Raw genomic sequence first — 15,000 nt, 5'->3', positions numbered from 1 at the left:
AGCAGACGGTGTTCTGTCATCACACGTACAACCGTAGCGGCAGCGAGCCACAGGTGCTCAACTTACTTTGCCTCCAGAGAAATTGAAGTTTGATGCTCTCACTGCGAAGCCATTAGGGGCATGTGACGGGAAAACCCGGCTTTGTATACAAATAGGAAATACAAAAGAAAACAAATAATAATAATAAAAAGATAAAAACAAGGGGAGGGGGGGGGTTAGTGAATGCCGATAGTTTGCTGCCGGCGACTAGAGATGACCTGGAGTTGGCTAGGGACCTGGCTGGTCCGTCTTGGGTCAGGGAATGGTCACTTTGGGGGCCGTTGGGCGGGTGGGGCATAGGTGCTTTATATTTTGGTATTTGGTATACCTTGCATGTGTGGATTCGTGTGTTCCCAGGCCTGGGACTTTCGCTGTGACTTTAGGAGCTTAATCGTGCGTATGTGTGCACAAGGGGCTATTCCGACACCGAAGAGAGCCTGAATAAAGGCAGAATTATTTGTGACAGGAGTAACATAAGAGAGCCTGAATAAAGGCAGAATTACTTGTGACAGGAGTAACATAAGGCAGAATTACTTGTGACAGGAGTAACATAAGGCAGAATTACTTGTGACAGGAGTAACATAAGGCAGAATTACTTGTGACAGGAGTAACATAAGGCTAAATAATATCAGCTGTTTCAGCTCTTTCTCGATGTACATTTTATGCCTCGTTCCTGGAAAGCTTCCACTATAACACCTGTACCCAAGAAACCAAACGCAAAAGAACTAAATGATTTTCGCCCTGTGGCACTGACTTCTGTTGTAGCGAAATGTATGGAGAGGCTTGTTTGTAACAAGCTCACTGAGTCTGTGGCAGATCGCATGGACCCCCTTCAGTTCGCATATAGAGCAAAGAGAGGCGTCGAAGATGCTACACTCACGCTTATCAACATGATTGTCAGCCATTTAGATACAGCAGGGAACACGGTTAGAGTTCTTTTTATGGATTTTTCATCAGCCTTTAATACGATTCAGCCCCATATACTTATCCAGAGGTTAGTCCAGTTAGATGTGAACAATAATTTGATTTTCTGGATCAGCAACCGTTTGTTTGGTCATTCTGTGCTTTCAGACGAAGTTGTTTTAAACACCGGGGCCCCACAAGGTTGTGTTCTCTCTCCTGTCCTTTTTTCCATTTACACAAACAAAATGCTTTTAAATGATCCAGTTCTAGCCCTCATTAAATATGCAGACGACATGGGCGTCTGAAGGACGACGAAACTTTGTCAAAGTATTTTACCCAAGTTGATCTTCTGAATGAATGGTTCAAGTCCAGTTTCTTGCAGTTGAATGTAGGCAAAACAAAAGAAATGATTTTTGGAGGAAAGAGTGATAATTGTGGTCCCCAAAAAGTGAGAATAAGCGACAAGGAAGTTGAACTTGTGGAAACCTTCAAATATCTTGGGGTTTCAATTGACAATAAGCTGACTTTTAGTGATCATGTTCATGCTGTTTATAAGAAAGCTCAGCAGCGACTTTTTCTTCTCAGGAAGCTTAAATATTTTAATGTCAATCAAAGTGTTATGGAACTTGTGTATCGCAGTTTGATTGAAAGCATACTGACTTTTAACATTGTGACATGGTATGGTACCACAAATGTTAAAAACAAAGCTAAACTCCACCGCATTGTTGCGACGGCTAGCAAGCTTGTTGGGCAACCCCAACGACAGCTGACCAGTCTCTACGAAGCTGCCATTAAGCGGAAAGCTCTCAAAATTGTCCGTGATCCGATCCATCCTCTCAATCCCTGTTTCGAAATTCTCCCTTCAGGTAAACGTTATAAGGTCTGTGCATGCCGATGTGGCATGCATTCACCTACTTTTTGTTGTAATTACGTTTGCTCAAGCCATTGCACGATGTAAAAAGAAGTAAACCGTGTTTTTTATTGTGGCACCTTGTTGTGACCCGTTTTGTGGAGCGTTAATATTTTTACGTGAGATTCACGTGCTCCTTGTTCAGTTGTTGTGACCTGGTTTTGGTCGGAGCGTCACAAACTGCGTCGTTTAGTTTTAGAACACCGTGAGATTCACGTGCTTTTTTCCGTGTCTTGATTTTGGGGTGAGCCCTGCGAATCTGCGTTGTGGGTTTTAGAATGCGTGTGACTCACGTGTTTTTAGTTTTGTGATGTCAGCTAGTTCCTTAGTCTTTCTGTAAATATACCGTTTTAAGTTTTGAGCATGCACGGAGTGCGTGATCGGTTACTGATTGGTTGTAAAATAGTAGTTTCACCCGATTTTGTCTTAGGAATGTTGTTGGTTGGTCAATCCGGTGACCTTTGACTTTTGAATAACTATTCCATGTTAGGTTTTTGTTTCCATAAATACCACTGCTTGACTCCTGTCTCGTCAGTCGATCTGAGGGTTTTAGGAAGTGTTTGGTTTTGATCTGTAAACGTATGAAGGTTAGCAAGTGAACCAACGGAGTGTTTCTTGTTATGTTTTAACGTCAACGTAATGTTCTTGGAGACAGTTGTTTCTCAAGTGTGAATCGTTTTGTGCCCTTCGTTTGAGAGGCAACACGTTTTTGGTACTGCTGGTCAACCCACACAGCGCATAAGGTAATTTTGTTGTTACTTGTTTGTGTTGTGTTTTGGTCGCCATTTTGTAATGACTTTGTGAGTTGTTTACGTATAACGTGAGTTGGAAGTCTGACTTGTTGTAGTGTTTCTTTATTGTGTGTTCAACTGTTCTAGTGTTGTGAACGTACAGCAATGATTTGTAGACGCTAGAAAGTCGCTAATGTTTATAATGATAACTTGTGTTTTCTGTGGTTAACAAAGTTCGAAGTGAAACGTTTTCTCCGACTTTTTCAGCCTTACTCGTTAAAAGAATTTAGGTAAAAGAGCTTGCGGTCTGTGGTGATCGTTTTGTAAACGGGCTTATTTCTTGTAACGTTATTGAGGGAAAGTGGATGAGTAAACATCTTGTTTGTGACTTTGATTAACGCAGGAACGTTGTCGTTAGACTTTTTTGGTATGACAGTTTGCTTTGTATTCCTGGCCTGATGAGTCAACATTTTGTATTTTTCTAAAAGTAGCCATTTCGGATTTAAACGTATGTATGCTAAGTTTCTTGAGTATTCTTAGTGCTTATGGTATTGTTGAACGTACGGAACGTAATTTTTTTATTGTTGTTGAAGGACTAACCAACGAGTGTTTGGTATTTGTAACTTTCTTGTCTGTTTGTCTTCGCCTGTCTTGTGATTATTTTTCTTGTTTTTACTTCTTGTGTCTTGTTAATGCATTTGATACTTTTGCCATGTCTAATAATTTGTTTTCTTTTCTCTTTTTCTTTCTGTTTAGTTTTTTACCGCAATACGTAGTACTGTAACTATATATAATGCATTATTCCCCCCTCTGCTTCTTTACCTCTGTAAACTTGTAGGGGTAGTTATTTTTCGATAATGACCCAGCAACCAAACAAATAACGACCCAGCAACAGCCTGAATCCTCGATAGTGCAATGGGTTGAGAGGTTGTTCTGTTTCGGTACTACTTTTTGCGACTGAAAAGTTCAGAACGCTCTAATGTACGAAGTATACATCTCTGGAGCAAACAATACAAACATACCGCATTTAAATTAACAACTACAGGCCTGAACACATGAATCTCCATATAAAATCCATGAGTTCGGTTGTTTTCTGAATCTCATCTGCCGTGGCTCAAGCCGTTCATCACAAGCAATTTCCCAAGGCAAGTAACTCATACTTTATCTAGCGACAAGAGTAGTTCCCCTTCTTTTCACTCAGTTCCTTCGACAACAGACTGCAATCCGACGGTCAGTTTTCAACAATATTTCATTTAATAAACAGATCACACGCAACCAAATGCACACATCTCATCAATTTAAACAACATAAAGGGGTTTCATACACTATTTTCCCCGGAAAACTGAACTTCATACAGTTTTTAACGTTGGAACACGGGTGCAAAAGTTCGTCTGCTAGTCCCATTTGACGAAAAAACATTACCCTAAGCGATACCAAAACATATACAGAACACACAATATCTGCCTTTGCCGCCACAGCAGAATAACAGCATATCTGTGTACTTGATTTTAGCCTAAAATAGGAAAACTGACAAGAAGTGTTAACAGAATGGAATGATTTGCACGGAACTATACAACCGCGCATTAATCGATCGCCTGCGCAGGTTGACTGGTTGAGAGAATAGGATTCGATCAAACTTTCGCAAAAAAACTCCTCTTTTCTTTGAATAACTGAAGAAAGGAGGAATAAAGAGGTTACACACCTCGTCTCAGTGATTATCAAAAATAATGGTCTCAGTTCGCGGTCATGAAAAAGCTCGCTAAAGCTCGCATTTTTCATGATCCGCTAACTTCGACCATTATTTTTGATAATCACTGAGACTCGGCATGTAACCTCTACTTACTGATATCTAATATCAGATGTAAAACAAATAAACCAGTACTTTTGCGCGTTATCGCTTGTAACCTGTGTTTGTCATTTCGTATGAACAATAAATTATGTAGTACCAGCCTCGCTCACGAAGGCGCGCACAAGGTCCCTTTGGCACGCAAAAACCAGTTTAAAAAGTCATTCCTGCCTTCTGCAGTCACCATTTTAAATTCTTCTCGCATCACGTAGAGGCTGGTCGGCTGGGAAAAAACAAACAATGTGTACATGTGAAGGTGTGTGTGAAATATTTGTAATGTGATTACTCTGCTGTGAAACCCAACTCCTGTGATATGAGAGGGTAAATTCACATAGTGAAATATCATATTTGATTGTATCCCTTTTATGTTTTATGTTTTATGTGTGTCGTCCTATACAATTGTTGTTATAATCGTTTACAGGCAGGCAGGGTGTGCCGAAGAAAAATTTCCATTTTTATGTAATATTTTAATGGACAATAAAGTGCTGTTATTGTTATTGTTATTGTTATCTTGTGTCTCATCTGTCTTTTCTAATAATCTAATATTATTTATCGTATTTTGTTTTTTACATATATCCCATCTATATTATATTTTCATTTGTCTTATCCTATCTTGTCTTACCCTGTCTTATCTTATCTTATCTTATCTTATCTGTGTGTTCAGCGACAAAGCCACTCCCTCCGCCCCTCCCTCCGTGCTGGTCACGGCCACGCCTCGAATCATGGTCAAGCCCCTCCCCCCGGGGCTGGGTGCAGGGCGGGGCTTGGCGCCCTACCACTTGCTCCCTCCCTGACCTGACGGCGGATCACGTCCGTCGCTGCCTGGCCGACACCGGGCTGCTGCTCGTGGGGGACTCAAACCAGGGCCTGTTTGCCAACGAGCTCAAGTTGCTCGTGCAACGCGTGCAGTGTGACAAGCCCGCACAGGCCGTCATCGTGTGTCCGGTAAGCTGGTGCTCTTACTCTCTTGTGGTCAAGTCAAGTTTATATGGTCAGTTCAAATGAATCCTTCATCTGTGATAAAGCTACACAATCCGTTATTGTGTTCAGTCCGGTAGGCATTTGCTCTTTCTCTCTAATCCTCTGAGTGGGACAATGCTACACAGTCTGTTAGCGTGTGTCCTGTAAGCTTTTGCTCTTTTTCTTTGGCGGTCTGAGTGTGACAAATCTTCACAGCTTTTGCTCGTTCTCTCTTGTAGTCAAGTTTATATGGTTAGTTCAAGTGAACCCTTGATCTTTATAAAGCTACACAGTCTGTTGTCGTGTGTCCAGTAAGCGTTTGCGCTTTCTCTCTTGAACATCTGAACAGATGTCTGAACTGAACAGCACAATGATCTACTGTGTTGTTTGTTGTACATGTAAGAACAGATGTCTGAAATGAACAGCACAATGATCTACTGTGTTGTTTGTTGTACATGTAATGAACAGATGTCTGAAATGAACAGCACAATGATCTACTGTGTTGTTTGTTGTACATGTAATGAACAGATGTCTGAAATGAACAGCACAATGATCTACTGTGTTGTTTGTTGTACATGTAATGAACAGATGTCTGAAATGAACAGCACAATGATCCACTGTGTTGTTTGTTGTACATGTAATGAACAGATGTCTGAAATGAACAGCACAATGATCTACTGTGTTGTTTGTTGTACATGTAATGAACAGATGTCTGAACTGAACAGCACAATGATCTACTGTGTTGTTTGTTGTACATGTAATGAACAGATGTCTGAAATGAACAGCACAATGATCTACTGTGTTGTTTGTTGTACATGTAATGAACAGATGTCTGAAATGAACAGAACAATGATCTACTGTGTTGTTTGTTGTACATGTAATGAACAGATGTCTGAACTGAACAGCACAATGATCCACTGTGTTGTTTGCTGTACATGTAATGAACAGATGTCTGAACTGAACAGCACAATGATCCACTGTGTTGTTTGCTGTACATGTAATGAACAGATGTCTGAAATGAACAGCACAATGATCTACTGTGTTGTTTGTTGTACATGTAATGAACAGATGTCTGAAATGAACAGCACAATGATCTACTGTGTTGTTTGTTGTACATGTAATGAACAGATGTCTGAACTGAACAGCACAATGATCTACTGTGTTGTTTGTTGTACATGTAATGAACAGATGTCTGAACTGAACAGCACAATGATCTACTTTGTTGTTTGTTGTACATGTAATGAACAGATGTCTGAACTGAACAGCACAATGATCCACTGTGTTGTTTGTTGTACATGTAATGAACAGATGTCTGAACTGAACAGCACAATGATCTACTTTGTTGTTTGTTGTACATGTAATGAACAGATGTCTGAACTGAACAGCACAATGATCCACTGTGTTGTTTGTTGTAATGATCAGATGCACCATGATCTACTTTGTTGTTTGTTGTAATGATCAGATGCACAATGATCTACTTTGTTGTGTGTTGTAATGATCAGATGCACAATGATCTACTTTGTTGTTATGATCAGATGCACAATGATCTACTTTGTTGTTATGATCAGATGCACAATGATCTACTTTGTTGTTTGTTGTAATGATCAGATGCACCATGATCTACTTTGTTGTTATGATCAGATGCACCATGATCTACTTTGTTGTGTGTTGTAATGATCAGATGCACAATGATCTACTTTGTTATTTGTTGTAATGTTCAGATGCACAATGATCCACTGTGTTGTTTGCTGTAATGAACAGATACACAATGATCTACTTTGTTGTGTGTTGTAATGTTCAGATGCACAATGATCTACTTTGTTGTGTGTTGTAATGATCAGATGCACAATGATCTACTTTGTTGTGTGTTGTAATGATCAGATGCACAATGATCTACTTTGTTGTGTGTTGTTATGATCAGATGCACAATGATCTACTTTGTTGTTTGTTGTAATGTTCAGATGCACAATGATCTACTTTGTTGTGTGTTGTTATGATCAGATGCACAATGATCTACTTTGTTGTGTGTTGTAATGATCAGATGCACAATGATCTACTTTGTTGTTTGTTGTAATGAACAGATGCACAATGATCTACTTTGCTGTTTGTTGTAATGTTCAGATGCACAATGATCTACTTTGTTGTTTGTTGTAATGTTCAGATGCACCATGATCTACTTTGTTGTTTGTTGTAATGATCAGATGCACAATGATCTACTTTGTTGTTTGTTGTAATGATCAGATGCACAATGATCTACTTTGTTGTTTGTTGTAATGTTCAGATGCACCATGATCTACTTTGTTGTTTGTTGTAATGATCAGATGCACAATGATCTACTTTGTTGTTTGTTGTAATGATCAGATGCACAATGATCTACTTTGTTGTTTGTTGTAATGATCAGATGCACAATGATCTACTTTGTTGTTTGTTGTAATGATCAGATGCACAATGATCTACTTTGTTGTTTGTTGTAATGATCAGATGCACAATGATCTACTTTGTTGTTTGTTGTAATGATCAGATGCACCATGATCTACTTTGTTGTTTGTTGTAATGATCAGATGCACAATGATCTACTTTGTTGTTTGTTGTAATGTTCAGATGCACCATGATCTACTTTGTTGTTTGTGTAACGAACAGATACCTGAAATCAACAGCACCATGATCTATGCGCCCCACTCCAAGCCCTTCAACGTGGGCACTCACTCTGGGAAGCTGCTGCACACTATGTCTCTGCCGCAAGCCATCCAGCTGCTGCATCACCAGAACCGCACCAACAACGTCGTCGTCGTTCACTACTACGTCCACAATTCATTCTACTCGGTGCACACGTACCGCTTGCGGGTTCAGTACGCACGCAAATCTATTGAGGAAGTTTTGCAGAAACACCCGGATGTGAAAATCATCATCCGGGGCCCTCATGTAATTTACCAAGGGAAGCAACACCACGCTCACTTCGGAGACAACTTCGGGCCGGCCTACACGGCGATCTGGAGGGAAGAGTTTCGTGGCTTGTATGACAGGGTGTGGTTTTTAGATCTGTGGGATCTGTCGATTGCCATGGAGAACATGACGTCACACCCTCCCCACCCTATTGTGTTACAGATGATTAAAGCCATGTTGGGTTATTTCTGCGAGCTATAGTACCGGCGGATTGCTGTAGGTGTAACGAATCAGACCATTGCTCAATCGTATACGCTGTTGGGTATTTCTGTGAGTAATTTTTGTGCGATATAGTGCCTCGTGTGACGGCATAAGTCTCAATTTATTTTTGTCTTTGCTGATGATTTTTTTCCTCAAGTACAATCATCACAACTTCAAATGGGTTATTCTCCAGAGCTGTGTGGGGGACAGTGGAACTAACTTACGCGGGTGCTATTTCTCAGTTTAACTGAGATTGATTTCATTGATAAATACTGGTTACAAATATATCCTGGGCCTGCATAGAAGTACTTGCACATTTAGAGTGTCTGCGTTCTGTACATCACAAGCATTTTAAAATATATTTCAAATACATGGAAACCAAAAATTGCGACATGGATATATATACAAAATTTAAAAGGTATATTATGCTGATGTGAACTTGTGACCGACGACAGTTACGGTGCACATGCACTTGTGTGCATCCGTTTGAACTCGTGGTACCTCTATGCTATCGAGGATTCAAACCTGTACTATCGGGGATCCACTAAGGTTTCCGAGACTGTGTTTTTTCGGTAGTGAAATGGCCTAGCGGAAGAGCCGATTCTTAAATTTGCATAGGTAAAATGATCGCTTTTTGGTACAAGCCCCTGGAGCAAATTTTTGATTAGTTTTTTTTGTGAACAAGAAACAATTGACAAGTGGCTTTGTCCCATCTCCTTTTTTTCCTCCGCCGCGATGTAACCTTGAATAGTTGAAGGCGACGTTGGACACCAACTGAACAGGGTTCGTACAGGTCATGGAAAACCTGGAAAGTCATGGAATTTGATTTTTAATTTTCCAGGCCTGGAAAGTCATGGAATTTCAATTCAAGTCATGGAAAGTCATGCAATTTAACAAAAATAAGAAAGAAAGAAAAATTAACCTTTAGCACGCCAGCGGCGATTTTCACAAGCACAAGGCTTGTTCGTATGACCAACTTCTCGTTCGTATTTGCATACGAGAATAACGGTATTTTTAACGGCACTTGAGCCAAAGCGGGGCTCACTTCCTTCCGTTATCTCGTCGTGTCGTCTGCGCTGCATTTGTACTTGTACTTGTACTTGTACTTGTTAGATGTTTGAGGCCAGTTAGGCCTGTTCATCTTTCTGTGGTCGTTTTCGTAGTAACCTTAGCAACTTTGGCATGCATGGTGGGATCAGCCTAGTTACTAGCTAGTTACTAGTAGCACTCAGGATCAAACACAGAGGGGAGATCTTTCCAGTGGGCGTCCAACCTGGCCTTAAAGGCATTCACAGATGGTGCAGTCACGACCTGGTCTGGCAGGCTATTCCACGTGTTCACAACTCTCTCGCTGAAGAAGTTGCCTCGGACATTGAGTCTGTAGCGGGGCTTGCTTAGCTTCAGGGTACTGCCTCGGGTGTCTCTACCAGCGAAGAAAGAGAACTGTGGCCGCTCTGTCTTGTAGAAACCATGAAGGTACTTGTAGACTTCAATCATGTCCCCCCTCTTGCGACGATGCTCTAGACAAGGTAGCTTCAAAGTGGCCAGCCGTTCACTGTAGGGTTTGTCTTTCAGCGAGCTTATAAGCTTGGTTGCCCTTCGTTGCACGCGCTCCACCTCCTGACAAAGTGTCTTGGTTTGCGGCTGCCAGACTGCGTGGCCATATTCGAGAATAGGACGGACAAGTAACTTGTAGAGCTGCAGGAAAACTTCTACTGTGAGGTAGTCGAAGGAACGCCTGATGACCCCCATGACTCTGTTGGCTTTTGCTGCTGAAAGGGCGACATGCTTGTTGAAGCTCAGGTTGTTGTCCACATAGACCCCCAGGTCCTTCTCGAAATCGCTCTCCTCTAGTGCAATACTGCGAGCTTCACCTGACGCGTCCGTCCCTGTCATGTAGTAGATAGCTTCTGACCTCTTATTTCCCAGCTTCAGGACATGACATTTCTCCGGGTGAAAATTCATCAGCCACTGTTGGGACCAGTCCTGGAGGCTATCCAAGTCTTTCTGCAGGGTTTGTGGGGCTCCCTCAACGTCACTTCTGGTGTAGACCTTAGTGTCATCAGCGAAGATCCGGACATAGTTGGCGACAACGTTCGGCAGATCGTTGATGTAAAGTACGAATAGCATGGGTCCTAAAACACTTCCCTGGGGGATACCACTCGTCACTTCGGCCTCTGATGACTGAACTCCATTCACGACCACACACTGTCGTCTTTCGCTCAGAAAGTCCGCAATCCAGGCCAGGATCCTTCCGCCGATACCGTGTGCTTCAGTCTTCAGGACAAGGCGTCTGTGTGGCACGCTATCAAAGGCTTTCTTGAAATCCATGTACACAGCATCAACCGTTCCGCCTTCGTCAAGAATCTGGGTCCATGTGTCTAGAACATCTAGTATTTGAGTCGGTTTCGTCGAAGTTTTCTGCATTTGTTTTTGCATCGATAAAGTACTTTAGCGCTTCGACAAGCAAGATGGAGGATGATGAGTTTGAAACTTTCTTTTGAGTTGTTTCTTGACAACAAAAAGTATGCGGAATTGGAACGAATTACCGAGGAAGATCTTCACAATGAACTGTGTATCGCAGTGAAAAAAAATGACAGTTCGTCAAGTCACAGTGACGGTTACGAAACGGAATTTACGAAAGTGCAGATGGATACAAACAGTGGCTGGTCCAGTTTAGTGAAATGACAGGACCAGCAAACATTACCAATAATCTGACTGCGTAGCAAATGCTTGACTTGCTTGTCGAAGAGACACTGCGTAGAAACTGACTCAAATTCAGTGCAAAGCAAGCCAGTGTCAAAACTGGCAGTGACAAGACGTAAAAAGTTTGCGTGTTCGGAAATGGCGACCTGTGGATCTAGTCATGGAAAATGTTATTGAGGCTCATGGAAAGTCATGGAAAAGTCATGGAATTTTGTTTCTAAAAACCAGTGGGGACCCTGACTAAAGAAAGAAAGAAAGTAAAGGTACCCGACACCCCTTTGGGTTGAATTTAACCTTGTGACGTGGGCACGCGGGATGTGGTGGGCCGCTGAGGCGTTCTTTTTGCTTGGAATCTTGGAGTGGAGACAACGTACACCTTGTGCGGTGTGTTTTCTTGACGCCGCTGTGTGACATGTTTGTCACGGGCTGAAATCCTTTCGGGATGTGAAGATTTCTTTGCTGGTAGGTTAACACATTTTTCTTTCTGTAAATGAGTAAGCAGTGAGAAGAAGAGTATGCTGCTTGTGGGAGGATTTATTTGAATGTTCAAGTAGATTGTTTTGTGAGTTGAATGTTCGGGAAAACTTTTGTTTATTGAATGCTTTAGAAAACCGTTTGAGTGCTTGAGAAAACGGTATTTTAGGCATGCTATTTGGAAGGAATGATGTGTTTTGCTGTTGTTAAAGGATTTAGTTTGTGGTAGTTGAAATTGTTGAGTTGTTTATGTATGCTTATGACGTGCATTGGGGTCCTGATTTGGCCTATTATGGTCCGCTGGACCCGAAAAGCAACAGGTAACTAACTAACTAACTATGACGTGCATTCTGTGATTTACAGAATGGCGGAATGTGCGACGGGGTTCGGTAGAGGGGTGTAGTTAGATTCACGGTTAGTTTTCGTAGATGGGGTTTTAGTTCAGGTTTTTTAGTTGGGTTCAGTTAGGGTTCAGTTAGGATTTTGTAGACGGGTTTTTGTAGACGGGGTTTTGGTAGTGAGGGTGTAGTTAGATTCAGTTAGTTTTCGTAGATGGGGTTTTAGTTCAGGTTTTTTAGTAGGGTTCAGTTAGGTCTTTGTAGACGGGGTTTTGGTAGTGAGGGTGTAGTTAGATTTAGTTAGTTTTCGTAGACGGGTTTTCGTAGACGGGGTTTTGGTAGAAGGGTGTAGTTAGATTTAGTTAGGTTTCGTTAGATTCAGGAGACGAGGCTTTCATTAGGTTTTGTTAGATTGGTTTTTTTTAAGAATTGCATGTTTTTAGGTTGTTTTTTTAGATTTCGTTTGTTTTAGATTAGAGTTTTTTGTGTGATTTTTTTGGATTAAAGTTGAGAGTGAGGCTTTAGAGTAGGGTTTTGGAGTGTAGTTTGGAGGGAGGATTTAAAGTGTTGTTTTAAAGTATAGTTTTAGAGTGGGAATCTAGAGCATAGCTTTAGAGTAAAGGATTTAGAGTGTTGTTTTTGGGTTGTTTAGTTCTAGAGTAATACATTGGAAGTTTTGTATTTGAAAGTAAACCCCCGCTTTCCCACATTTTCCCCTCATCATCTTATGGAAATAAAGAACCGGGTAATTTAACTTGTGTCAGTTGCTTTGAGTGTTTGAGCTCGGTGAGAAAGGGTAAAGTATATTTGGCACACGGTTACATTTGGCACTCGGTTACACTAATGTTGATTGTCTGTGTTGTTAATCTAACTTTAGTATTAATTAAAAGCAAACATAATAAATTCTAGGTGCCACTAAACACCATAATCATTTAAAGGCCTGAAAATGCATGTCACAAAATAGCAATGGTAGCCAGGTCTGGAGAATACCACGTTTTCTTCCTTATTTTTGTTGTTAAACGTTCTTAATTGTATGCGGGATGTTCCTTAGATTGTGTTATTGAAATGTTATCTTTTGCGCCAATTCCCTGGGTATATTGCTGATGGTTGTGCTATAACCTTGTCCGGAGTTTGTTTCAGTGAATGTGCCATAACCTTGTTCGCTTATTTGTGATAAATACTTATAAGGCCTGCCAATAAACTGTGTGAAACCACCCCAATAAACTGTGTGAAACCACCCCAATAAAAATGGAATGACAACCTAACACCCGGGCTGAGGGGCATGAGAAAGTGACCACCCCAACGGAAGCCAACCGCGGGGTCGGATTGGTTGAAACTGAAGTGTGTGTGTGATTTCAACCAATCCGGCTCTGCGGCTGGCTCTCGTTGGGGGTGGTCACTTTCTCGTGCGCCTCGGCCCTTGAATACTGAAATGGTATACTCAGCCTGGCAATGACCGGTATACTCAGCCTGGCAATGACCGATATACCACTCCGGTAAGCATGCTCAGCCTGGCAATGACCGGTATACTCAGCCTGGCAATGACCGGTATACCACTCCGGTAAGCATGCTCAGCCTGGCAATGACCGGTATACTCAGCCTGGCAATGACCGGTATACTCACTCAGCCTGGCAATGACCGGTATACCATTCCGGTAAGCATGCTCAGCCTGGCAATGACCGGTATACTCAGCCTGGCAATGACCGGTATACTCAGCCTGGCAATGACCGGTATACTCAGCCTGGCAATGGCCGGTATACTCAGCCTGGCAATGACCGGTATACCATTCCGGTAAGCATGCTCAGCCTGGCAATGACCGGTATACTCAGCCTGGCAATGACCGGTATACTCAGCCTGGCTATGACCGGTATACCTTTCCGGTAAGCATGCTCAGCCTGGCAATGACCGGTATACTCAGCCTGGCAATGACCGGTATACTCAGTATACTCGGTATATGGCGTAAATTAGTTTCACAGCGACCGGTCATGATTATACATATTTCTTGCTAAAAAAAAATAAAAAAAATAAACCAAACATAGGAATATATGTTACTTAGGTTCTTAAAAACAACCCTGCCAAATAAAACCCTTCCACTCATCATGGAGTTAGACTTCTAAGCCCAAAAACAACTTTACATCAGCAGCTGGTCTTCTCCCAAAAACAAAAAGGGGCCTTCGCTAAGAATGCTGGGAACTATCGAAAGGGAAATTAAGAAGGGAAGTAACTCAATCAATCAATCAATAGGAAGCTTATATAGCGCGTATTCCGTGGGTACAGTTCTAAGCGCTTGTCAAAGAGTTGTCAACACAGGACTAACAAAGAAACTAACATCTACAGACGGACACGAACCCTATCACACACTAGCAAACCCTGATAAACATACAACAAACAACTGTTTAACAACAATGTACACATCAATAGCTAGGTCCAAACAAAATAATATTAAGCACAAAGAAAACACCTCTCACAGAGCACAGCACAAGAATGTCTTTTGGGGCACAACACATCACTTCGAACATGAAAGTGACAGCCAGTTACGGGAAGAACTGAGTCTTCAATCTACTCTTGAACGCGTCAAGAGAGGGGCTCTGGCGAAGCTCAAGCGGCAGGGAGTTCCAGACGGAGGGGCCCGCGGAGGGAAATGCACGCTGACCAGCAGATGCGAGTTTCGAGCGAGGGATGTGAAGGCGGAGTGGGTCAGCAGCAGAACGAAGGGGACGGTCGGAGGGCTGGGTGTACAGGTCCAGGGAGGATTGAAGGTACTCGGGAGCAGAGTCGTTGAGACACTTGTAGACCAGAGTGGACAGTTTGTAGGAGATTCGGGTGTTGACAGGGAGCCAGTGCAAGGAGCGAAGTAGGGGGGTGATGTGGTCTCGCTTCGTCTTCCTCAACGTCAGCCTGGCAGCAGCGTTCTGGACTCGTTGTAGGCCATGAATGGATGAGGCGGGG

The 15,000-nt window shown here is 42.1% G+C and overlaps 1 protein-coding gene across 1 annotated transcript in view; it reads left to right on the top strand.

The window, feature by feature from the left end:
• The window catches only part of LOC138977945 (NXPE family member 3-like), a 49,403-nt gene extending 36,598 nt beyond the window's left edge, over window positions 1–12,805 (top strand). Inside the window, exons 6-7 of the mRNA XM_070350553.1 lie at window positions 5,094–5,374; window positions 8,030–12,805. Of these exons, the coding sequence (XP_070206654.1) occupies window positions 5,094–5,374; window positions 8,030–8,533 (785 nt within the window). The 3' untranslated portion in view covers window positions 8,534–12,805. The remainder of the gene's footprint in view (window positions 1–5,093; window positions 5,375–8,029) is intronic.
• The last annotated feature ends 2,195 nt before the right edge of the window (window positions 12,806–15,000 follow it).

The sequence above is a fragment of the Littorina saxatilis genome, linkage group LG10, assembly GCF_037325665.1.
Source record: "Littorina saxatilis isolate snail1 linkage group LG10, US_GU_Lsax_2.0, whole genome shotgun sequence".
NCBI lineage: Eukaryota > Metazoa > Mollusca > Gastropoda > Littorinimorpha > Littorinidae > Littorina > Littorina saxatilis.
Note: the sequence above shows the minus strand (reverse complement) of the source record. Positions and strands in the feature narration are given on the sequence as shown.